Here is a 25,669-nt window from a genome sequence, read left to right as displayed (position 1 = left end):
CGACATCACTTTGAAATGTAGTCAAAAGTTGGCAGATCGAAGACCAGTCTCACTGATAAATTCTGGATCAGCAGCAGTTTAACGACGTTATAGATGGAAAGACTCAGATAGCAAGCATTTCCATAATACTGCCAGGAAAAACTGAAGGCCATATCCAATGGTTCTTGACGGAAAATGCAGGAATTCTTCTCAGGAGGTTAAGTTGTGAAGGACAGGCTGAGACAATAGCCTTCATCTACTGAGCAAAGGAAATGTTTTTCTGGGAGGAAAGTTGTAAATGTTTCAGTTTCTGGTCCGGCACCGGCAGGGGATCCTCCTTGGCTGGCCCAAGCGAGTAGCTGCAAGGACAGTCAGGTCCTAACATCAACTTTTAGCTTCAGAAGATGAGCACACATCCATGCCTTGATTGCTGATAGACAAACCAAGATCTTTTAAAAAGTGTTAAAAGATCAATGTTAATCTGGTGGATACGTAAACTAATCTGAGAGTGGAAAGCACATGAAAGAGACAACATCCCAAAAATCTGGATTATCTGTACATGAGGCTGCACGTAAATGTTAATTAAGAGTGAGAACATAGACAACCACTGGGAGACTCCTCAGATGACAAGGGAAAGAGAAAGCAACTAGGAGAGGTCAGAGAGGAAGGAGGTTTTCCTGGTTATTGCAGTTTCCTTCAGGGCAGGGACTGTTATAAAATGGTCCACTGTATCAATGGTAACAAAAAGATCTGAAAGAACAATAGGATGTCCAAAATCCTGGCCCAACTTCAACTTATCCACAACAGCATCAATGTCAACTCTGTTCCCAAGCATGCCCGGGTAAAAGCCCACCTGGGGGGTCATTGAGAAAATCCAAAGACATATAGAAAGCCAGAGGGCCCAAGTGTTTTTGCTAATTTTTGTCACTGGTGGGTGCGGAGGTACAGGACAAGAGTTAGCTACCTTACTTGCATCTAAGTTGAATTTCTTGAAGAAGAGCCTAATACGGCCCTATTCTCACAGCAATGGGACAATGCTGGGAGAAAATGACAATGATGGCCAGCAGAATGGTGGAAGACCATGCTTGAAGAATTGACACAAGCCAAGTGTCGCTTGAGATGCACTTCACCTGTGACCAAAAAGACCATCCCAGCAGGAGAAAAAGAGAATAAGATCTCATGTCGACCTTCAGCAGATGGACAGCTCCCATAGATTAACCAAATTTCTTCCGAGAACAAATTAACCAAATAATTGTAAAAGGTCTGAGCAGATGGAATGTTGGCACAAACAATATCAGTGATGGAATAACCTCTGAAAATTGACAAAAGTGTGCTTTAGTGGTTAAAAGCATAGGAAATAAGTAAGTGGTTAAGTAAATGTAATCTAAAACTGGAATTTAATGCTGCTTCAGTCCTCCATAAGTGAAATAAGCCACCATATATGCTCAGCTTGGTGAGAGAAGTTTTGAACGGCATTGAAATCAGGACAAACCCGGTGATTCTGACATTTGGAAGAGGCACAGGTGGGTGGTAATGCTGCTCCGAGTAGAATGGTCACATGATGAGTTGAGAGCAAAAGTAAAATCATAAATAAAGGAGTTGGAGTTTTAGCTGATCAAAGTAAAGAAAACTAGATGTGCACGAAAAGAGTAGAGATGACTAGGTGGCCCACGAAATAATCGATTCAGACAAGAATCTGAATGTCCACAACCTGTTCCAGTCTCAGCAGATCAAATACAGGATACAGAGTGAGGCAGTCTTCGTGGCTCACATTCTGAACAGTCTGCCAGAGCCTGAAGAAACAGGACCTGATGCAAGATAAAAACATTGAACACTGCAGGATTCACCCACTCAAATGTCTCCAAGAATAATATTGTTCTCTGTTTGGAGTGTAAGGTTGCCCACTAAATAAATAAATGTAACCAGACAGTCTCTTGGAGTGTCATGAGACAGGTAGATGAGAAAAAGCAAGTGGGGTTAACTTAGCAGTGGCATAATGAATGCTCCTCAAACAGGTGGCAAGAGAAATGTGGGATATGGGCAGTTAAACCCTGAAGATAAGGGTAATGACATCCTTGGTCCACTACAGTCTATCCTGGAGAAAAGATCTTCTAACGTCTGAGATGAGCTAGAGCAGGCGGGGCAGAAGAATTATGCTTCCACAATCACATTGATAGTCCAATAACAGAGGAGACATTTTCCAACAAAGGCCGGGGACAGAGCAAGAGTTCAGGAGGGAAAGCTTCAGGCGAGAACAGTTCAAACTCTACAGCAAGAGAAGAGAAAGAGCGTAAGAGGGACGATCATCTTGACAGCAGAGGTCAGGGGAATGGCAGTCATGAAAATACAAAAAAGTTCCAGCAGAAGAGTAAATATACCGTAGCGGATTAGCAGACTCATCAGTTGCCCGTTTGTCGTTAGTGGAGATAAGTGCCGTTCGGCCTGCTTTTGACACCCCTGCTGCACATTTCAGTTGCATGGCTCTATGCCTTCATACTCTAGGTGAACATGTTAGTTCCTCACCTATGGAGGCATGGTGAGAAGATTGGAATGCAACACCCACTAACCAAGCCCTGAAGAACCGGATTTTCTTAGAACTCAGCAGTGCCAGGGACACACCCGAAGTCTTCGGATTCTCCTGTTTTGGAATACAGAGACACTGAATACTTCTGGATGGCGTCAGAGATCAAATTTATTAGCTGCAGCTAGTAACAGTAAACCAAGCAATACAACACGGTGTACAACTCAGGAAACTGCTCAATTTTCATAGAGCAAGACATCGCTTTTTATACACCATATTCTCATTATCAAATGTACACCCACTGCGCAAAATTCTGGCCAATAGGACACATTTTCTAACTGAGTATCACATTAACAAAAACCCAATTTACAGTAACCCAACCCAAAAGTTAATTATTAGGACTGTCCCAAATTCAATTTCCACAAGCCGGACAAACCCATAATTGAAAGCACTACCCATGTAATGAAAAGTCGTAAGGAAAGAAACAATTCAGATGCTGATTAGGATAAGATATGTGCAAGAAACTAAAAGTTAACGATATCCTGAACATTGATTGGCAATTTTAGACAAGAATCAAACTTAAGGGAAATTGGTTTTGCGAGGTCAGTTTCAGGTGAAGAGGTCAGTTTCTCTGCAAATCACTCACAAGTCAGAAAAGGGCCTGTTAATGCATACACGAACAATGAGGCCCATGCAACTTTGTTCGTTCGGTTACCTCCACGGCCAACACAAAAATGGCGTCTTAAACAACTCAAACAAAATGGAGTCTGGTTCGAAATCATGGAACCTCAGACCCTCCTTTTGCCATTACGTAGGCAATAACCTAAACTCACGTCAATCTGAATCCAGGTCTATATCTATTCTCATCAGGTCATCAAGGTGTTGCTGTAACATCATCTTATTATCCTTCGCTTCTCTCGGGACGAGTCTTCTCACAAAGATCGTAGCACAAAGACTACAAATGGCAGGACCACACTGGATGCATAAGCAACACGAGAAAAGGATTGCTAAAGCCATACCAAGAAACATCAGAATCTTCCATCCCCATTTGGACAGCAGTTCCCAAAACCATTCTATCAATGACCAGTTCCCTTCGTCTACATGTATAAACTCAGCGGACTTATGTAACCTCAAGATGGCTTGGTACACTGTCGGGGCGTTATCTGGTATGAAAACACAGCAACTAGACCCGATCAATTTACATACTCCCCCTCTATCTGCGAGTATAATATCTACAACAAAGCGGTTCTGTAATGTCATAAGGCGATCCGCTTGAAGCTCAGCTGTAATATTGCTAAGGGCACCTGCAGTCTCATTTATAGTGGCCTCGACCACTCTCGTAAGCTGACGAATATTTCTACGATTAGCCATAGGACCCCAAAAGGGCAGAAAACCCTTAAAGAAGTCCCCAACTTCTTGTGCGACAGTATCTTTCACATCGATAATACCTCTACCATATCTTGTCTTATGGTAATTGAAAGCAGCTGTGTATGTAGGGGGAAGCAAAAATGCCACATAACATGTGCCTGAAAAATCTGAAGGCAACAATGTATATGCTCTGTCGTAACAAACAAAATACGTGCCTTTAGCTGGCACGAACGGTGGAGATTTCTGGGACGTATAGACATAGTTGTGAGCACATACACTCTTACCAAGCTGAGCTCTCGGATTCTGACCATTACCTTGCAGACAAAAATGACCTCGGTGGGATACAATCCAAATAGGGGGAGACCTTTTTCGTCTCTCCTTCTCTGTCAAGCTAATGCTATATCTCGTCTTGTTCCAACCAACATATGCTCGTACCTCATCTTTAGGGATAGCATTATACGCATCAATATCTCTGATCATATCTACTATTCCCTGTATCAAGGCATTATTACTCGCATTATCTTTGATGGAACGTACAGGAGATGCTTCATTCGCATAGATAAACTTTGCTTGGAGTGCCCATACTGACCCATTAGGCGAAAAAGGCAAAACCAAATATGGCATTCCTTATCTGTCGTATGTGGCATAAGACCACAAACCCAGCAATTCGTAGTATTTACAACTAACTGATGCTGATGCAACATCTGTATAAATGAATTGTTCACAAATTCTGATCTTCGTGTCTGTTCATGTTCAGGCAACGTATGAAACTCATGTGGGGAAATAGTAGAAAAAGAAAGAGTAGGTTGGGAGGTAGATGCAAGCGTCTGTTGTGAAGCATAGACAATCCAACCCACACATCCCAATATAATATTCAAAAGCATTAAAAAGCACAGTATTAAAAAACATTTGCTACGGACCAATGTACACATTTCCATTTTAAAATCAACTTCCTCAACACTCTTATCAGACCCAAAAGACTCCATCCTCTAACGTGCTGCTCACGGCAATCTTCCTTCTTCACTCAAGTGTGTGTCAAGATCGTACTAATGACCATGAACCACAGACCTTTCGTCAATTCGCGGCTCACCCCTTAAGAACTTATACCGTGACCCTGCAGCGGAGTCCGGATGGTGACTCGAAAAAGAAAAAAATTTAAAAAGTCTCTTGATCTGACAAGGTGTAATTCACTATATAAAAAAAATTCAGATTGGTCTCAAATTGTAGCGTTCTTTACCAAGCACAGTTGGGTCTTCAAAAAGGAGCTCCGGATTCGTCGTGTCGAGCTTCAGATGTGGAGGCACAGCAGCTTGCAGAACATCATCATCCTCACGTTCTGACTGAGTCCATGTCAAATGTGCACCACTAAAAGGTACAAATCTAGGAATCCTTTCACATTCGGAATCAGCTATTCCATCCTTCACCCACTTATCATACGGTAAAGGCAAAGGAACTTTTTTAGTATTGGTGGCAGCTACTCTAACAGCAGTTCTAGTGGCAAAGAGGACCAAATGTGGTCCAGTCCATCTCGGCTCCAAGTTTTTGGTTCGATGAAAATTCTTTGTTAGCACGTATTGTCCAGGTTGAATCATATGGCCTGGATCTGCAGTAGCTGTCGGCAAACTGTCATAGACATGTTGGTGGAGAACACGTAATTTAGCAGTTAAGTCATGTAAGTAATCCACCAACATAGGGTACTCAATCTCGCTGTACTTTTTAGGACGAGGCACACCCCAAACATTCGCTGGGCGACCAAAAACTATTTCGTATGGGCTAAGTCCCACACGAGAATGCACTGTCGTCCTTGTTGACAAAAGAGCCAACGGCAAGGCATCTGGCCATGTAAGACCAGTGCTCGCTTGTATCTTAGCTAGCTTCAGCTTCAACGTGCCATTATAGCACTCGACAAGTCCAGCAGACTGGGGGTGATTCGCAGCATGAAATTTCTGATTAATACCCAAACCAGCACACACTTTCTTCATGATTTGGCCCACAAATTCACTCCCATTGTCGGTCCATACAATTCTCGGCAATCTATACCTAGGGAAGTACTCTTTAAGCAAAACCTTGGCTGTAGACAAGGCAGTATTATCCTTTAGGGGGTAGGCCTCTATCCACCTGGAAAAGGCACAAACAACCACAAGGACATACTTTAAGTTGCATCTCTCCATGTGAATGTAATCTAGCTGTATCACTTCAAACGGATACGTTGGAGGGGCAAAATGACCAGCTGGAGTTGGAGTTCCCTTTCCAGGATTGTACTCCAAACAAATCATACAATGTTTCACCACATTCTCAGCACATTTCGGAATTCCAGCATTCTGCCATACTGGAGCCAACAACTTGCATATTCCCTTCGAACTAATGTGAGCCATTCCATGAGCCATATTAACCACTGGGAGCACATACGCGTCAGGCAACAACCATCGCTGGTGCTCCGACAACTCAACCCAACAACCTGTCGAATCCAACATACCTGTACTTTCTCTCCACGTACTCACTTCTTTTTCCGTAGCTTCAGCCTGAATTGATTTCACACTTTCTATTGTGTCTTCACACATTCCACCAGCTATAACCCATCTTGCAGGGCCTGCAACATACATACGCCTCATCATGTCTTTCGCCGTTTCCTTCGCAACTTCATCCGCAAACGCATTTCCTCGACCTACATCATCCACAACTTTCTTATGCGCACTACACTTCACAATTGCAATCTGCTTTGGGAGAGTAAGTGATTCCAGAAGTTCATTCACTAACTGCCCATGCTGAATTCTCGCACCATGAGAAGTAAGGAATCCTCTTTCTCTCCACAAACGTCCAAAACTATGGGCAACACCAAACACATACTGGCTATCAGTATAGACATTCACTCGCTTTCCCTCTGACAACACACACGCTCTAGTCAATGCAATCAACTCTGCTGCTTGCGCAGAATTCTGTGCTATGCGTGCTGTTTCAACAACTGTATGTAAAGTTGTGACAGCATATGCCGCAGTCGTCTCACCATTCGGATGCTTGAAACACGAACCTGGTGACCTTCTGACATGTTTCCTCCGGATGCCGCCTCCTCCAAAGCCAAAAATCTGGGCTTTGTGGTAGACGATGGTCTTGCCTTCGGCCCTCAGATCATCGGGCTGACTGGCAAATGCTTCGGCCTCTTGAAGATGCTGCGGAAATTTCTTCCGTTGCTTTCGCTGAAGCACAGAAAGATCATCGTGCAGGCCTTGATAGGCTCGCGTTTGGACTAAGCAAACGTTCTCTATCTTGGCCTGCCGAAATATCTTTTGGCCCGGCTACAGATTGTGCAAAACTCGGCGGCCAGAGCCATTTTTGGCCTCCAGTGTAGATCTGGAGCTACAGAGCTGCTAAAAAAATTACACTGGCTTCCAATCGCTAAAAGGATCACTTTTAAGGCGCTCACTTTTGCCTTCAAGTCCCTTCATCAGATAGGCCCCAAATATCTTCAGAAGCGCTTGGCTTTTTATGTGCCTCACAAGGCGTTACGCTCTGCGACTCTTTCCAAAGCCCTGATTCCACCTATCCGCTTGTCTAGAATCGGAGGACGTTCCTTTCGATTGCTAGCGCCTCAAGGTTGGAAAGACCTGCCTGTTTCGCTTAGGAAAGCTGCTGACTTGTTCTTTTTTAGAAAGGGACTTAAGACCTGGCTTTTCACTCCGTAATGGTCTGCCTCCCCTCTTTTTATGTTCACCGTGTTATGTTTCCCCTACTCCTTAGGCTCTTTGCCAAAGCGCCGGGACACTCCTAGGAGTAGCCGTGCGCTATAAAAGAGCATTTTTAACATAACATAACATAACATAACGAACCCTCTACCCATAAGGTACCATCAACATTCGTGAGAGGAGTATCTATTAAATCAACTCTAGCCTTCGTTTCCTCCTCTGTCCGGAGAACACAATCATGCTGTTCCTGAACATCTGTCTCTACAGAAATCGGCAACAACGTAGCTGGATTCAACACATTGCACCTTTTAATGTGCACATGGCTAGCCAAAAGAGTCAGCTCATAACCTGACCGACGTGGACTAGTAAGGTGCGGAGTCTTAGTCCTATTCAATAAGGTATCCACTGCATGTGGGACCATCACAATCAACGTATTATCCAATACCAAACCAGCAGACTGTCGGATAGAAACAGCCGCTGCAGCTCTCAAACAGCTCGGCAACGCTTTAGCTACCGGATCTAACGTAGCTGAAAAATACGCACACGGGCCATGCTTGTCTCCAAACTGTTGAGTCACCACTGACAATGCACAACCTTCTCTCTCGTGAACATACAATGTGAAAGGTTTACTGTAGTCAGGAGTACCCAACACCGGAGCAGAACACAATGCATCACGTAATTCAGAAAAACTTTTCTGACAATCATCAGACCAAGGGAGAGGGTACGGAGTATCTTTAAGAGTCAATGCCAACAAAGGTTTCGCTAGCAAGGAAAAGTTAGGGATCCATTGCCTACAATACGAGGTGATACCTAAGAAGGCACGCATTTCTCTCTGTGTGGATGGTACACTCATTTGCGCAATCGCTTGGATTCGTTCTGGGGTCAACCTTCTTCCCTCCTTCGACAAGAGATGACCTAAGTAGGTTACTTCTTGTCGGCAATACTGTAACTAGGAAGGTGACACTTTATGATGAAGGTCAGACAAATGTCGTAACAAAGAAAGAGTAGCCTTTTTACAAATCTCTTCATCATCAGCAGTAATCAACAGATCTTCAACGTACTGAATAAGAGTAGCACCAGTAGGCAACACAAAATCATCAAGCTGAGTTTTCAACGCCTGACTATAGATGGAGGGACTTTCACAATAACCTTGGGGAGATCTCTTAAACCGGAAGCTTCGGCCTCCTAAAGAGAAGCCGAAAATATCTCTACTTTCCTCGGCAATTGGAATACTGAAGAAAGCATTCTTCAAGTTGATAACAGAAAACCAGGCTGCCGAAGCAGGAATCAGAGTCAACAAAGCAGTGATATCAGGGACAACAGGAAACTGTGGCACCACAATCTTATTCACTTCTCGAAGATCGATCACAAACCAGTACACAGGTGGCTGAGAAGCATCAGTACGCTTAAGGACAGGCAGAACAGGACTGTTACACACATTACCTCTCGTTTCTTCAATTACACCCTTCTCAACCAAATCATAAATAATTGCTAGAAGAGCTCTCTCGCCATCACTCGATATTTTATATTGGGGAATATGAGGTAGCCTAGCATTTGACATAAGGTTAACAACATATGGTGGAATCTGCAAAAGACCAACATCATTGGGACCTGTAGCCCAAAGTGTATCGGGAAGAGAACGCAATTCCAGTGGAAGACAATCTTTAGACAAATACATCGGAGAAATCACTTTCTTACCCAAGGTAAGATGTACTCCCGAAGGAGAGCAATGTAATGTCGCATACATTCTTTTCAGCAAGTCCAAACCCAACAGATTCTCACCACAACCAGTCGTTAGAATAAGTGGAGCTTCCAATTCACAAGGACCAATAGAAAGGGACAAAGGACTAGAAACCGGGTTACAAACTGGGGCGCCTGAAAATCCTACGGAAACATTGGTCAAGCCAGACAAAGGTGCGCCAGGAAGTTTAGAGTGCATAATAGAACTCTTCGTCGCACCAGTATCCAAAAAAAAAGGTTCTGCCACACCTGATGTAATCACTTCAACATAAGGTCCACTCTGGTCTACTGGAACTGACACTACTCCCTCTCTTTGCCATGGCTGTCCTAACTATCATTATAACCAGCACTCTCACTCTCAACATAATAATCATCAACATAGTACTGTGCAGACTGACCACTCGGAACATTCTGTCTGTCAAAATAATTCGCAGAATTCTGAAGAGAAGAGGAACGCTCATTCTGGGGTAACACACCACGTCCCCTACCCCTAGGAACTTGTTGGAAACCACCACGACCTCTCTGACCAGATACGCCATTCGCACGCTGTAACAACGCTGGGCAACTATTCTTAAAATGACCTTCCTCTCGACAGTAAGCACACTGATTAGGACCAGGAAAGAATCGTGGAGCATAAGGCTCAGGCTTCTGTAACAATCTCTGAAACTGTGGAGGTTGCTGAAATGGAGGCTGATTCTGACGAAACGGATAAGCTTGCTGCAAAAGAACCTTCGTCTTTAGATCTTTAGTTTTCTTCTCTGATTTATCCTTCTCATCTTTATCCCTATTATCGTAATATTGTGCAGTAGCCAATATCTGGGCCGACGAAGAAACAGCCCATGAACTCTCAGAATCCTTTAACTTATTAGAAAGTTCGGGAAGCAAATTAAAGACAAATTTGTCCTTGAACAACCTTTGACCACCTTCAGTACTCATGTCCTGACCACTATGATCAATAAACGTTTCCTCAAACCTCGTTAAGAAATCAGACACACTCATCTTTCTTTTGTTTGCATGCTGCTAACTTGTCCCAATTCACTCGTAAAGGAGGCATCATAGTTTTCATTAAATTAATAATCCTACCAGGTAATTTTGCAACTAAGGGCACAGGTTTGTCACCTCCTACTTGCCGACCATCTGCAGCAACAATATTAGCCCACGTATCTCCTAATTCTTGCGCATGATTCTCATGACGAATCTTCGCCCACAAAGGTTGAGGAACTACATTACCCATTAACATATCTATGTCAGCTAAATTCATAATACACACATCAACTGTCTGGGACAACTCCTTGTAATAACCAGCAGGATTCTTACGGGGGTCAGGTAAGGTCTGCTTCAGAGCCAAGACCTCTGCTCTTTTCCAAGGGACATGTACCCATACTCGCTGAAAATGTGCCGGTACACCCTGAATAGCCTGATTAACATTAGCAACAACTTCCTCTCTCCATACAGGGGGAACCTCTCTCATAGGATACTGCTTCACTTTCCTCCTAACAGAGGAATCAGGTTCATACAAGGTCTGAGGTGGTAATCTAGACCTAAAAACAAGTATCGTCTCCACGGCATCTGTAACATCAGATTCCACTATCGTCCCTTCAGCAAATTCTGACTGAACATCAAGCTCTTCCTGCGGAATCGGACCCAACTCATTATCTTCCCATTCCTGACGCAAAAAGGTACACATTACATCAAAAACATACCTTTGCTTAGGCGGCTCCCATTGAAAGAAAACATCCATAACCGCTGGCAAATTATACCTGGAAGCATTTAAAATCCATCTACGAGCCAACAAATCCAACACTGTCTGTTCCTCGGAACTAGGAAGCTGACTACGAATCTGCTTTCGTTCCGAAACAGGGATCATATTCAGTGACCCAAACAATGGAGACAACAGATTAGCAACAGTCTCAGTCATTCGTTATCGAGCAGAAGGTGAAGAAGCAGACATAAGAACAGGAGAATAAGTATTTTGAGGCAAAAGAGGTGTAGGAACAAGAGCAGTAGGAGTCGAAGATGCAGAAGTAGAAGGCAAAGGAGTTTGAGGCAAAGCTGGTAGCAAAGCTGGCGACCCTAGAGTGGGTTGCGCAGTAGGAGGCAAAACCATCTGTGGAGCACCGGGTGGCTGAACAACAGCAGGAGGCTGAACAACAAGGGGTGCAACAACCAGGGGTAATGGAGGTGCAGTAGCACCCTGCACATAAGGGGGTGGTAATCTCAGCAAATGAGAGATCAAAGGATCTTTTTCATGGTCTTCATTCACTTTTGGAAGGGAAGGCGGCAATGCCGGATAACATTTATCGATAGCCATGCAACACTGTCTATCTAAGACTTCACTCGCACGCTCTTCTCCATCTTCCCTAAACTGCCTAGCAGCTTGTAGTACTGACATATTCTTATCTTTCCTATTTCTTTTTGCTTGCTTAATTTCCCGCTGTTTAGCTTCCTTTCGCCAAAGGCGGAAAGAGTCAAACATTGCCGGCCGGGCTTTCCTCTTAAATAGCGCAACTTCCAAATTATCTAAAATATTTAATTCAAAGCTACCATGTTGGGGCCATCGTAAAACACCATCTTTCCTTGTATAGTGGACCCACACTTCATTATAAGTGATCGGACCCACTCCGTGTTTTGAATTGAGCTCATAAGTCGGAGTTCCAACCGGAGGTATCGGACACGAATCCTCCAATCGGGAATCCCTGTTACAACCACAACTAAACCATTTCCTAATTCTGCTAAGACCAGGCATCTTATAGCTCACTAATCTAGCTTCAAACTTCAAGGGGTTATCAACTATCGATACACTTGTAAATATACGAGCCCCTCGGCTTCGATTGTTGCAGCAACTGAATCAAACAAAACCAAGAACCAAAACAAAATCGTGGGAGCGACCCACTTATACTTAACCAAAATATCTGTCACGCCACCAGAAGACCGTCTATCGTCTCGCTTTACAAAGGATCAATCAAGGGTCCAAGACAGGGCAACAGTCAGGGCAGCAGTCCTTCGTAGCCGTTGGAAAGCGGGAAGCCTCGCAGAAAAGACCTTCGGTCCACGTCGACATGCAGGGGTCGATGAAGTGGCGGCCTTCCTCCAGAATTTCCTCACGTGGCTCCTCACGATCCTCAGGCTTGGACCGGTACCGCTGAAGTTGCCCCACCGTTGGGTGCCAACTGAAGAACCGGGTTTTCTTAGAACCCAGCGGTGCCAGGGACACACCCGAAGTCTTCAGATTCTCTTGTTTTGGAATACAGAGACACGGAATACTTCTGGATGGCGTCAGAGATCAAATTTATTAGCTGCAGCTAGTAACAGTAAACCAAGCAATACAACACGGTGTACAACTCAGGAAACTGCTCAATTTTCATAGAGGAAGACATCGCTTTTTATACACCATATTCTCATTATAAATGTACACCCACTGCGCAAAATTCTGACCAATAGGACACATTTTCTAACTGAGTATCACATTAACAAAAATCCAATTTACAGTAACCCAACCCAAAAGTTAATTATTAGGACTGTCCCAAATTCAATTTCTACAAGCCGGACAAACCCATAATTGAAAGCACTACCCATGTAATGAAAAGTCGTAAGGAAAGAAACAATTCAGATTCTGATTAGGATAAGATATGTGCAAGAAACTAAAAGTTAACGATATCCTGAACATTGATTGGCAATTTTAGACACGAATCAAACTTAAGGGAAATTGGTTTTGCGAGGTCAGTTTCAGGTGAAGAGGTCAGTTTCTCTGCAATTCACTCACAAGTCAGAAAAGGGCCTGTTAATGCACACATGAACAATGAGGCCCATGCAACTTTGTTCTTTCGGTTACCTCCACGGCCTACGTGAGGGCAACACAAAAATGGCGTCTTAAACAACTCAAACAAAATGGAGTCTGGTTCGAAATCACGGAACCTCAGCCCTCCACCCTGGCCAAGCACCACCCCCAAGATAGTAGCAGGAGCAGGCAGAGAACAGTCGGGCAAACCACCTAAATACCTTTGCAATGAGACTCAGCACTAAAATCCCTAATGAGCTACAAAGAAACAATGTAGTAACAGAGAAAAGAAAACACGTTTATAAAAATTAACAAAGAAATAATAAATAAAATTGAACAATTTCTTTGAATGACTGCAAACACACTACACAGAAAGAAAGACAGGGAACAGATTAAAATCACCAGCTTGTCAATAGGGATGAGTGAGTGGAAGAACCTAAGCAATTTACTGTGTAAGTGCATGTGGGGTGAGAGTGGATTGGGGATGATAGTGTAGATGATGGTGAGGAGGTGGTGATAGCGGATGTGGAGAGTAGAGTAGATGTGGGCTGACTGTGCAACAACTAGTGAGTGTAAACAAATCTTTGTTAGTTTGTGATCTTGAATTCTTTTTCACTTATCTGAGATTGTTGGCTTCCACAAACTTGAATTCACACCTAAATTATTTGCCTTTGATTCAGCTGCTAAAAATAGTATGGAGTCCTGAGATCCCACATGCATGAAACGAAAAACAATTAGAATGTTATCCTTCAAATATTATTATTTATTTATTTATATGTTTTATAGAGCGCAAACTTCACCCATTAGGGTACAGGAAAACATAGTCATGTACAGAGTAGGCATAGCATCATCCAGTTACTGATCGAATGAGGGAGGGCAGGAACCAGCATACAAGAGGGAGATCGAGCACATATTTACAGAATAATACTCAAGACGAGATAACATAATTACAGATTACATTAACCAATATTCGCGACAAGGCCCCAGGCTTCTGATGGGGTGAGCTAGATAATCTGAAGGGAGGCAATAGATGGCTATAGATCAGGGCAGTAGTGGTGGTAGAGGCAAAGTTTAAACAAGAAATTTACCCATGAGGAATGTTTTGGCATCCTTTTTGAAGTGAGCCAGAGAGGGTATTCTTCTGATGTCAGGTGGGAGAGAGTTCCATATTCTTGGAGCAGCCCCGGAGACAGCCCAGTTGTACGTTTATTTTCCGAGAGCTTGCAGGTTGGAGCAGGAGGTCTCTGGCAGATCGGGAGTTTCTGATTCCCCGTAAGTCACAAGTTTCTGCCTCAGATATGCAGGGGAGTTAGAATATAAGGCCTTGTGCGTGATGTATGCTACTTTGAGCTGTATTCTTGCCTCCAGGAGAAGCCAGTTGAAAGCTTTCAAGTGCTGGGAAATATGGTCGTATTTCCTCGTGCCAGTGAGCAGTCTGGCAGCCGCGTTGAGGCAGGCTTTTAGAGGTGCCAGGGAGATATTGGGTAGACCCGAGAGGGTAGAACAACCATATTCCAGTCTAGAGATGACAAGTGCTTGGACTGCCATTTTTAGGTCGGGAGTATCGAGGAAGGGTTTGTAATTTCCTAAGATAGCTCAGGTGGAATCTGGCTGATTTGGCCATTAAATTGATGTGGTACCGCATGTTCAAATTGCTGTCGAGGGTGATTCCCAGGGATTTGGTCCAATCCACGATGGTTGGTGGGTAATTCAAGGCTGTGATAGTCTTAATCCATGTTGAATCTCAGGGTTGGTGTTGGGCGGGAGATCAGGAGAAATTCAGTTTTCTTTGCGTTGAATGTGAGTTGATTGGATGCCAGCCATTGGACAGTGAGTTTCAAGGCTTCGTTCAGGGAGAGGATCTCTTCGAGAGATGAGGTTTTGATGTAGATCAGAGTGTCATCAGCGTACATATGATAGGAGATATTAGCAGTGCGTAATACTTCGGTTAGTGGTTCCAGGTAAGGATTGAAGAGGGTGGGGGAATGTGTTGATCTTTGCGGGACTTCAACTGTGACCGGGAATGGTGCCGATAGGTTGCCGTTGACAAGGAATCTCTGGGGCCGGTTTTGGAGGAAGGACCTGAACCACTCTAGAACAGTGCCATCCAAACCCATCCTGAATTTGAGGCGTTTGAGTAGTTTTTCATGGTTGACCGTGTCGAAGGCCGGGGATAGGTCCAGGAGGATTAGGAGACAGGTTTTGCCTTAGTCAAGGGCTTGGAGAGCATCATCAACGATGTGGAGCATAGTTGTTTTGGTGCTGTGCCCTGGTCTAATTCCAGATTGGAAGTCATCGAGCAGGTGGAAGTTGTTGATGTGTTGACTAAGCTGCTGCTGCTGCACACATTTCTCCATCACTTTGGCTAAGAGGGGGATTTTGGAGATGGGTCTGAAGTTGTCAAGGGAGGCTGGATCCAGTGACGGCTTTTTCAGAATGGGGAGGACTTGGCCGGCTTTTAGAGAGTCGGGCATCGTTCCCTGCCTGAGAGAGGCGTTAATTATTGTAGTCCAGCTAGGAATAATGGATTGGGCGACTGCAGCTAGGCAGTTGGAAGGAAGTGGGTCATTAAAATGGTTATTAGGGTTTAGGGAAGATAGGATTTTGGACACTGAGTCATCGTCATAGAGTTTGAAGTCAGTCCAGTGAGCATGGTTTTTGGGTGAATATCTTCCCTCACTCAACGTTTTCCTCATCACTGCTACTCCTATAAATAAGATTGCATTGGTGGTTCTAGAAATCATTGTAGACTTTGCCATCCATCCCTTTAATATGCTAGAACAAGGGATGTGCACACTTGGAGGTTGATGTTAGTCATAGTGTATAGACAACGAAAGATCTCTGAAATTCATCAACCTTAATAACTAATCCACATTTCAATGAATAAACAAGAAGCCATACCTTGAAGGTAGCAGATTCTGGGCTCTGGTCGTCGATTAATCAGGTGCCCCATAAAGAACTCACTGCCAAAATCTTCTGTGCGTATGAAGGCTCCATATTTTCGGAAACCAACTTCATGGGGCGTGAACTCGCACCACTCTGCAGGAAGAGTTCAGAAATATAGCTACAGTTATAGGCAACAGTGTAATAAGGTTGGATTCAGCTTTCTCCATATGAAGGGGCAACCCAGTGAATAATGTCACAAGAAATCTTAAAACCCAAGCAGACCTCATCATGGAATGTTGAAGAATGTCTATTGTTGGTGATTGTTAGAGATGAAGGCCTACATGAGGAGAATTGTTTTGTTTCTCCACTGGATGTTCCATTTAATGTAAAATTAATCTTAGCATAACATTTTTCAATGTTATCAAGCAGTATAAAGAACAAATTTAGGATAGCAATAATAGCATAATTTTGTACTCCATAAATGTAATCAGCTAATAAAAAATACTAGGAAAAGAAATACAGGAAAGGTTTGGCCATCTGCTCTTTGAGTACAAGGGGCTCAAATAAGTACAGGTTTAAGTCATCTTTTGAAACCATACGTCATATATCACACTGAGTACCTGCAAATTCACTACCACTTATGTTGGACCTCACGTTGATGCTGGCATAGACCGGGTAGGGATTCTGGGCCATCTGGACTGACTCCTGTTGCTGTGACAGTTTGCACGGGTTTTCCTGGGGATAGAGAATTAATTGGCAAGGGTATACACTGAAGCGGATGATCAGGAAGAAATTAAAGGGAAGGCTGCAGGAAACATTATGATTGTCATCACCACCTCAATGGGCTACATACGTGTGCATTTATTCTACATTATTTGATAGCACTGCTTTACTTGGGGGTGTCAGTGTACATTATAAAGGAAAATAAAATTAATCTTGAGGTTAAGTCTCAAGTTAGAGTTGAACCCAAGGTCAGTAGAGATACTGATAATGAACAGGTTAAACAGAGCCAACCATGATTTGAATAATTTAATAAACAGTGAAACTCTCAACGCTCACATCATAGAGTAATCTGCGTAGTCACAGCGCTGGGACAGTAAGCAAAAGAATCCAATTTTAGCAGTAAAACGGAACTATGCGGTCCGTTTTACTGTAATTTTGGTAGCATAGCTCACAAGGAAAACCAGTGGACATGGCTTCCTCTCTGAATCCTAAACTGGCATTAGCAGGAAAGATGTGTGTCTTTTGTCCATTAACGGGCCTTTGGAGTTTCGGACATTGGACTACTTATGAATGATATAGCCAAATATGGTTCCACTACGATAACGTATAAGCCAGCCGGACACAACTACTGTACTGCAATACTAAACCCTAGGCTTGTTCTTTATATTGTTATACCTTGCTTGCGAGTGGGCATATTAAACTGTGAATTGTACTATAGCCGTGAATCATGGCCATAGGCTCACTTATATGGGGCATTCATTGCCCAGGATAATAAGATTGGATTATCATGGAAACTTAGGCTGCGGTAGAATTTCGCAAATTTATCGTACCTTGATAATCAATATCTTTGGTACGATGCAGCATCTTAAACTCTGATGGGAGGGTTGGTTGGGTCCCAGTGAGGATTGGTGAGATGCCCTGATGGCCCCTAAGAAGCCTAGGTATGGATCCAGCAAATTTTTATCACATGGTATGGTCCTGTTCTGTGATTACAAATTACAGGCCTATGGTGAACCGGGATCTATCGGACATCCTTGAGTGGGAGGTTGCCCATTTACTCCCTGCTGCTATTGCTTGGTCTGTTTGAGGGTCCTGAAGGCATGAGATCCGATCGTTTCTGGGTACGGCGCACCTGGTTGCCAAACGCGATATCACTGCTCGATGGATGTCCCCTGCTCCTCCCATCCGGCAGGCTGTTGGCACGTGGTAGTTTGGTGTGTGCAGCAGGAACTTATGACCTATAAGGCAAGAGTCTGCCCAGACAAACACGATGGGTATGGGGAAAGTGAGTATATCAATCTGTTTGAAATTGTGATTGGGGTAGCAAATTGGACAGTGCTTTCTCAAATTATGATGTACGTCTTGAGCCGCTGATTTGTGCAATTGTTGCTCCTTCTTCTGTACTGTAATAAATGTGTCAACTGTTCGCTTGTCCACTGATTGTGGTTTAAAACCAATACAATTTGTTTATCAAAAAGAGATTGGATTAACATTTTATAAATCAGTAGCTTACCTGTCGCACGTTGCTGCGATCTCCGAAGAAAGGAAACTCGTTATGATAGCATTCAATTTACATTGTGTCATTTTTATTGAAACATATTAATTTTAATATGGAAAACATTTCAAAGTGTCGTTTTAATTCTCTTTATTTATTCGAGTCCTTGTGGATACATGATTTTTTGTTTTTCCGTCTGGTGCGTACATCAGTATTCAAAAGATTATAAGGGCCCTGGGGGGGCCGATATTTAAAAAAAATGTATGCCAGAAACCTTCGCCGGAGTGTACTCAACAACTTCCCAAAGTTTTATGGCGATCGGATGAATGGTGTTTTAATTCTATTTATTTATTCAAGTGCTTGTGGATTCACGATTTGTTGTTTTTCCATCTGGTGCGTACATCAGTATTCGAAAGATTATGAGGGCCCTGGGTGGCCGATATTTTAAAAAAAACTTATGCCAGAAACCTTTGCGGGAGTGTACTCAACATACTTTCGTTTTTATATATATAGATTAACTCTTCAGACCAGAGATCCAGTTTGAGCCCATATGAAAATTTGTCAAAAAAGGATGAAATGGAGCTCATTACCTCCTCGGCCTGTCTCCCCGTCCCATTCCTTAGCAGCTAGTCTGCTCCACAGAACCCCTAGCCTAGCTGAGCTGTTTGCACTTCCCCCAATATGGCGCCACCAATCCGGTGAGGATAAAGGGGGAAGTGCGTCATAGAACATCCTGTTCTTTTTTTTCTGCACCAGTTCCTGTTGCCTGGCTGTGCTGTGCTGTGCTGTTAGGAGTTTGCCTCGTCTTCTGGTGAGTTCCTTTTTGTTTTTTCTTCTTGTTGGGCGGCCTGCTTTAGCGGCCGCCCCATGTTTCTTGCTGTTTGTTCCCCCCGCCCTGCCTCTGCCAGCGGTCTGCCTTTTCTCACGCGGTTCGCGTTAGCGGCCGTTTTCCTTTGTCCGCTCTTGCCTGGTTGCTCGGCTTGCTTCAGCAGCCGTTTCTGGGTGGTTCTCTTGATTCCCCATGTGCCCTGCTTTAGCGGGCTGGGGTTTTCGGTGTGTGGAGGCGCGGCGCTCGTGTTTACACAGTGCTTTTGGGGGTGAATTTGGTTGCTACCTGTACCTTTTGTACCGGCCCAATTTTACAGCTCTCATGGGACTTCGTGTCACCGGGACTTTGTGTCCTTTATTTGGGGTCCTTCCTGGCTGGATTTTTGGCCGTGCTTCTGCCTGTTTTGGTGTTTTGGACTCCGCTGGTTGCTGGCATGGATTCCGAGGCTTCTTCCTCTGCTTCCCCACTTGTTGCCCTGCGCCTCATTCTTCATGAGGCTGTGGCTGCTGCTTTTCCTGGCTTGGGACGCGGCTGGGCCTCCTCCCATGGTGCCTCGTGTCTCTTTGGATGCGCACGTTGCTCCTGTGGATGACGATGGTCATGATGTTGTTGGGGGTGTGCGTGGTCGATTTGTTCAGGGTGCTGAGCTCGCTGAACTGTCCACCCATGTGCGGTCCATTTTGGCCTTCTCTCCTCCTACGGATGCTGTTTTGGAGAATGTCTTCTTTATGCAGTATGTCCTGCCTGCTCCTGGCTCTTTTCCTTTTGTGGAAAAGTAAATTTTGCCATGTTATATGTGCCTACGTGTTCCCCATCTTATACTATATGTGCATGATCGATATGTATGTATCCCCCTATGATCGATTAAAGACGCAATTATAGTTGTGTCCAACTCTAGTATGCCAGTTTCCAGTTCTCGTGAAAGCAACGAATATTAGGCCTATGTATACCTATGTTGCCACGTTTTACAGTGTGCACGTTAATTCAGTAAATGTCCCCGTTTCTAGGCCTCAAAAGGGCCCGGACACCAGATTCAGTTCCTGTCTCCTGAACCCTCTCCGAGGAGCGATACTGCCCCCACCTGCATCCCTGACCCTTCACTTACTTCCTGCCTCACAGTGCCCGGCCCGGCCTGGCTCTGCCTGCCTGTCTGCCAAGAGTATGTTATGCTTCTAGTTATCAGTCCAGCCCTCCTTCTCTGCATTCCTAAGCTACTGAATCGCATCAATAGTTTCAGCCATAGTCTAGCCTTCCTGTCTCCATGTAAGAGAAATACTGTGTTAATATTCATAGAATATTCCTCGCACACGCAATACATGTAGAATAATGCATGCACCAGCCTTAATGTCAAGTAGCTTTTGCCCTGATAACTTTTGGATTCTATCAACATGTTCTCCAAACACCAGATACCAGATAAGGCTTAGGTACATGTCGCTCTGACACTCCAGACTTTAGTCTCCTCTTCTAGCACAGAAGTCATAGCCCCCAGTTCTCCCTGGTAACACGTCATTGCCCGTTTGCGCGCACCACTAGGTTAAAGGTCCCAGCTGCTCAGGTAGCCCCCTCCATGTTTCCGCCCCATTTATGACACTTCTGTTACGTTTACATCACATGTCTATGTACACGCCTCTTGTTACACCTACTTTATGCCTAATCTTTCGCGACTGCTAATAGTCACGCCTACTGCTACGCCTACTGTATTGAATGTAATGCAATTGCTTTGATATATATATCATGTACTGTTAATGTGATGTGAGCGCTCATCCCATTCCTGCCCCCGGCAGCTGCCATCCTATTCCCATGCAGGCTGTCCTGTTCCTGTCCTTTATGCCTGATTAAAGCCTGTAGACTCAAGATACCTCGAATCCTGTCTCTTATTTATTGAGCTATCTGTTTATATGAGTATCCTGAAAAATAGTACCGGTAATTAATTATTTATTTACCACATAATGGCGCCCGAATAGGTACTTGCCCTTTCCCCACGCGCCGGCGAAGCCACGCAGGCCCCCTGACCCTCTGCAGCCGTGACGGAACCATACCGTGCACGTGCAGATATTTCTGCTTCAAGTATCCCTCAGGCCCACGGAGGAGACGGAGGTTGCGGTCCAGCATCCAGACGAGGCGGTGTGGAACGCGGCGAGTCCCGACCAGAGCCCAAGCCGAGAGTACAAGGTCCGAGGTATCCGGAGGCCCACCTGTAACTGAAGTCCGAAGTTTGTAGTCCGACGTCGTAGTAGTCCAGTCCAGTCCAGTCCGAGGCCTTCCGTTCTTGCTGCCCGGTGAGTACCGTTGCTGGGGTAGTATCTAGACAGAGTCAATTAATTTGTCTCTGGTCCGTGGGTTTGGGTACACAGATCCAACACGAAGTGTCCACCTAGGTGGATGCGGGTCCTGACGTGTCTCTTTATGGGACCGGTATGTTTCGTACTGTTTTAGCAGTGCATCTAGTAATTCTAGTAAGTTCCGTTCTCGAGAAATTCATGTGTTTCTGTTCTCAGTATTCCAGGTAATATTCTGTCCGAACTGTTATTTTAAATGTTATTTCAATGTGTTTTCAATGTCGTGGTATGAGTGATTTGTTTTTCTAGTCATCACTGTGTTTATCGTGTATTGTATTGCGTTCAGATTCAAGTACAGAATGCCTCTATTCTCCAAGTTACGTCAGTTAAAGACCAGAAAAGGGCTGCTCGAGGAAGCAGTCCCTGTCCCTCCTAGGGACAGTCCAGGACATTTTATGTATCACAAGCATGGCTTAAGTGCCATAATATATCTAGACTTATGGTCTGATTATACCAGACATCTCGAAGAAAAGTATAGATGGCCTGTATCAGGCACATGGGATGCCGAGTGCATCATGCGAGTAGAAGAAGCATTATGGAAAAAGAAAGCCAGACAGTCCCAGAAAGATGCCATCGAGTTATGGCGCAAAGAATCTCATAAAAGAACCGAAAAAGAAATCAGAAAAACAGAATTAAGTAGGGAATCCTCAGAAAAAGCCCAGGAAAGGGAATTAATCGAAATAGGTGAACGAGTTAAAGCAGAACAGTCAGACAGACAGAGAAATGCCCTTATTAAGGGTATGTATCCTCTTCTTGCCGAGGGCTTGCCAAAAGCAACCCCGGAAGCACCATGTAATTTACCGCCACCATTAGTTCCGATTAAGCTACGTCATAAACCGACTGCAGCTGATATTTTTCTCTCGTCCTATTTGGACGACACAGTCCCAGAATATGCAAATCCTGTCCCGCCAGCTCCTGTAAATAATGTAATTCCTGTTCCTCCAGCCACTGGGGCACCCGTTGCAGTACCTGTCACGGTACCCCCGGTCCAGCCTACAGTACTTGTACCCGCTACATCAGTCACTCTGCCAGCACGTACAATACCCGTCAACGATTCTAGTCTAGGGGCCACGGGGGGGAAGTCCTCCTGGAACCCCGCCTCAACACAGACGTATGACGATACTTGAGTTACATGAACGAGCGTTACAGCGTTCGCCAAAAAATTCAGACATTTGCAGATATCAAGCGAGCTCTTACCGAATGCCGTTATGATCCAGTTTCAGGCGATGATAATATGGTTATATATTCATTGCGTGTAAGACGGGTGACCGAATATTTGGACACCCTACCGAATATGAAAAGTTATCTAGACAGAATATATCGTTTTATCCGTACAGGAGTAGATCCAGAAAGTATTGGCGACGCCATGGTCCAAAGAAAAGTCGAGATTCAGCTCATGCTTTTAAAGTTCCTAATTAATTGTTTAATAAGGGAACAAGACTATCCAGATAAAGATCCGGAAGAAATGAAAGTCCTGACCAGGTGGAGTGACCACATAGCCGAGGGAAAACACAAGACACAGAACAGTATAGAGAGTATGTACAAGAAAATAAGAAAAGAAATTGTAAGTATACACGAGAAAGAAAGAGTAAGTAGAGCAACCGAGAAAGAGAATGACTCTTCTACTGAAGAGGTAGACGACGAGAATCCCTCCAGAATAGCGTAAGTAGGTAGAACTAGACTTTCCGACCGACATTCACGCCTAGAACACAAGAAAGTTTTCCCTTCTCCAGTACCAGAACAGTGTTCTCTAGAACAAGTATTCCAGGCTACAGATAAAATCCTGAAATCACGAATAGGCTATAGTGAGCTTAGTACAATGCATGAACAAGAACTAGCCCGATCAGCAGTCCGATGGACTACTGATTCTACCACTTTTCCAGACGAAATAGTGGCACAAATGTTTCTGAAATTGCCCCCAGCCGAGCAGCGACTGGTGGGTATGTATATGATCCAGCACCTCATTACACTGTATGAGGGACAGCATTCTGATCCAGGTCCGTTACATGATGTTTTGAACGAGTTACTCCAGTATAGATGGAGAGGTCTAGGTACCGATTTGATTAGTATCATTCTAGAACAGCGCCACAAATACCGAACGTTTCTGAATCCGCATTTTGTCCACGTCTCACCCCCAGAAAGTAAATCATTCTACATAGACAGACAGAATCCGTTACGAGAAGTACACCCAGTTAGGACAGCGGGTGGTGATCTAGAACGAGTATTTGTTTACACCCCTATCACAAAGATGGAACTCTTAGAGATGAAGAAATTAATTCCCTGTCACGACAAAGATCCAGCAGGGTTCCACCGAGAATTAAAAGACATGCTCCGTATGGGAGAATACACGTATCCAGATATCATTAAAATGTTAAAGGTCCTGTTGCCTGCGGGCATATATGAAAAACTCAAAGAAAAAGAATGGGAGGTGGGAGAGAAAAAGATAGATTGGACAGCTCTAGAAGCTGAAGATAATACACGAGTACCAGGTACCGGTCTTGGGGATAAAGCTAAAGAATTGCCCGAGTTATTGATACAAGTTTTGCCAAGATTACTAGCCACGAAAAAGGAAGACTGGGATGCCATCTCAGCCTGTAAACAGAAACAAGACGAAGATACCAGTGATTTTTATTCTAGATTTGAGAAATGTTTTATTATTAACAGTGGTCTGAGAACGAGTAGTGAATCATACCCTCATCTTTTTGTTACCAAACTAGTAGAGAATTCAAGTCCACAAGTTAAAAATCGAGTACTGAAAGTCGAAAGTACCTGGGAAGCTAATACTCCGTCACAGATGTTACAAATGCTCCAGTACCACCAGAACAGAATCAGGGAAGAGCAAGAACATGAAAGGAGACGTATGAAAGACACGAAAATGAAAGTATTAGTTGCACAATCTGTTCCCCAAGACAGTCAGAAGAGGGGTCCGAATCAAGCCAGTCATCCTGCAGCTCCTGTTAAAGGGACATGCAATTACTGTAAACAGCCAGGTCATTTTATAAACGAGTGTGCAGTTCTGAAACACAACATAGCTACTGGTAAGACTAAAGAAAGACCACGTCCGCCTAGACAAGAACAAGTTTCACAGACTTCTCAGCCACCACAGAATGCACAACAGACAGTTACAGTACCGCAGCCTATAGCTGCAACACAGCACGTTACACAGCAAATGTACCAGTATGCACAGTCCGAGTATCCAGATTATCAGCAGTATTCATGAAACAGCCTAGAGAGGGAGGTAGGCTTGCCTCTCATCGAGATACCTGTAGATCAAGAGGGTCCCTATGTACACAGTCAAGTATTAGGGAAAGACAGAAAGTTTTTGATTGATACAGGGGCAAGTAGGACTACCATCAGTCATGACGAGGTTCCAGGGGCTCCGCTCTCAGGCTCTAGAAATGTTTCCCTTGGATTTTCAGGAAAGCCTATTGTTAATGAAATTTCGAAACCAGTTTCTCTAGAAGTTGGTCCATTGTCCCGAACTACTGATTTGTTACTTACGAAGTCATGTCCAGAAAATTTGTTAGGCATTAAGACATTGAAAGAGTTAGGAGCAGTTATATGCTGCTCCCCAGAAGGAGTGCGATTGTTCCTTAGAGACTTTAAAGGTCATTATGTATTACGCGATTTTGATCCAAGATTATTGAATGTACCACAGCATTTATGGGCGCAAGGTCCAACTGATGTAGGTTGTATGCAGATCACACCCCATCGTGTGACTCTGAAGCAAGGTATAGTTTTGCCACGAATCAGACAGTACAGATTGCCACCTGAGGCTGTAGCAGCCTTATCCAAAATTATTGACGAACTTATTGCTCAAGGAGTGGTTGTAGAAACTGACTCCAATGTATGTAATTCTCCTATCATTCCAGTCATGAAACGTACTGATCCAAATGCACCTCCAGTATATCGATTAGTGATTGACCTTCGAGAACTTAATAAATGTATTATTCCTCAGTACCCAGTAGTCCCAGATATTTCATCCCTATTGACAGCTATTGATTCTGAAGCTACGTTCTTTACAGTCATCGATCTCAAGAACGCATTTTTCAGTGTTCCCATTCATCCAGACAGCCAGTACCTTTTCGGTTTTTGTTTAAATGGAAGGAGCTATAAATTTACACGAGCTCCTCAAGGTTTCACAGAAAGTCCTAGCATTTACAGTCAAGCACTTAAGAGACAACTAGACAATATTCACATGCCAACTGACACTGCCCTGCTCCAGTATGTCGATGATCTACTGATCACAGCCCGTTCTGAACGTGACTGCGAACGTGCGTCACTTAAAGTCCTGTATTTTCTGGCCGAGATGGGGCACAAGGTGTCCCCTT

General features: G+C 44.1%; 1 protein-coding gene across 2 annotated transcripts in view; it reads right to left on the bottom strand.

The window, feature by feature from the left end:
- Positions 1–25,669, bottom strand: part of PLA2G4F (phospholipase A2 group IVF) — a 341,301-nt gene that overhangs the window by 96,310 nt on the left and 219,322 nt on the right. For both annotated transcript variants that reach the window (XM_078659639.1, XM_078659638.1), the window contains exons 14-15: positions 16,573–16,687; positions 15,968–16,105 (exon numbers count right to left, since the gene is read on the bottom strand). In XM_078659639.1, the coding sequence (XP_078515765.1) occupies positions 15,968–16,105; positions 16,573–16,687 (253 nt within the window). The remainder of the gene's footprint in view (positions 1–15,967; positions 16,106–16,572; positions 16,688–25,669) is intronic.

The sequence above is a fragment of the Lissotriton helveticus genome, chromosome 9 (genome assembly GCF_964261635.1).
Source record: "Lissotriton helveticus chromosome 9, aLisHel1.1, whole genome shotgun sequence".
Taxonomy (NCBI): Eukaryota; Metazoa; Chordata; class Amphibia; order Caudata; family Salamandridae; genus Lissotriton; species Lissotriton helveticus.
The sequence above is the reverse complement of the archived record's forward strand: the minus strand, read 5'-3'. Positions and strand labels throughout refer to the sequence as shown.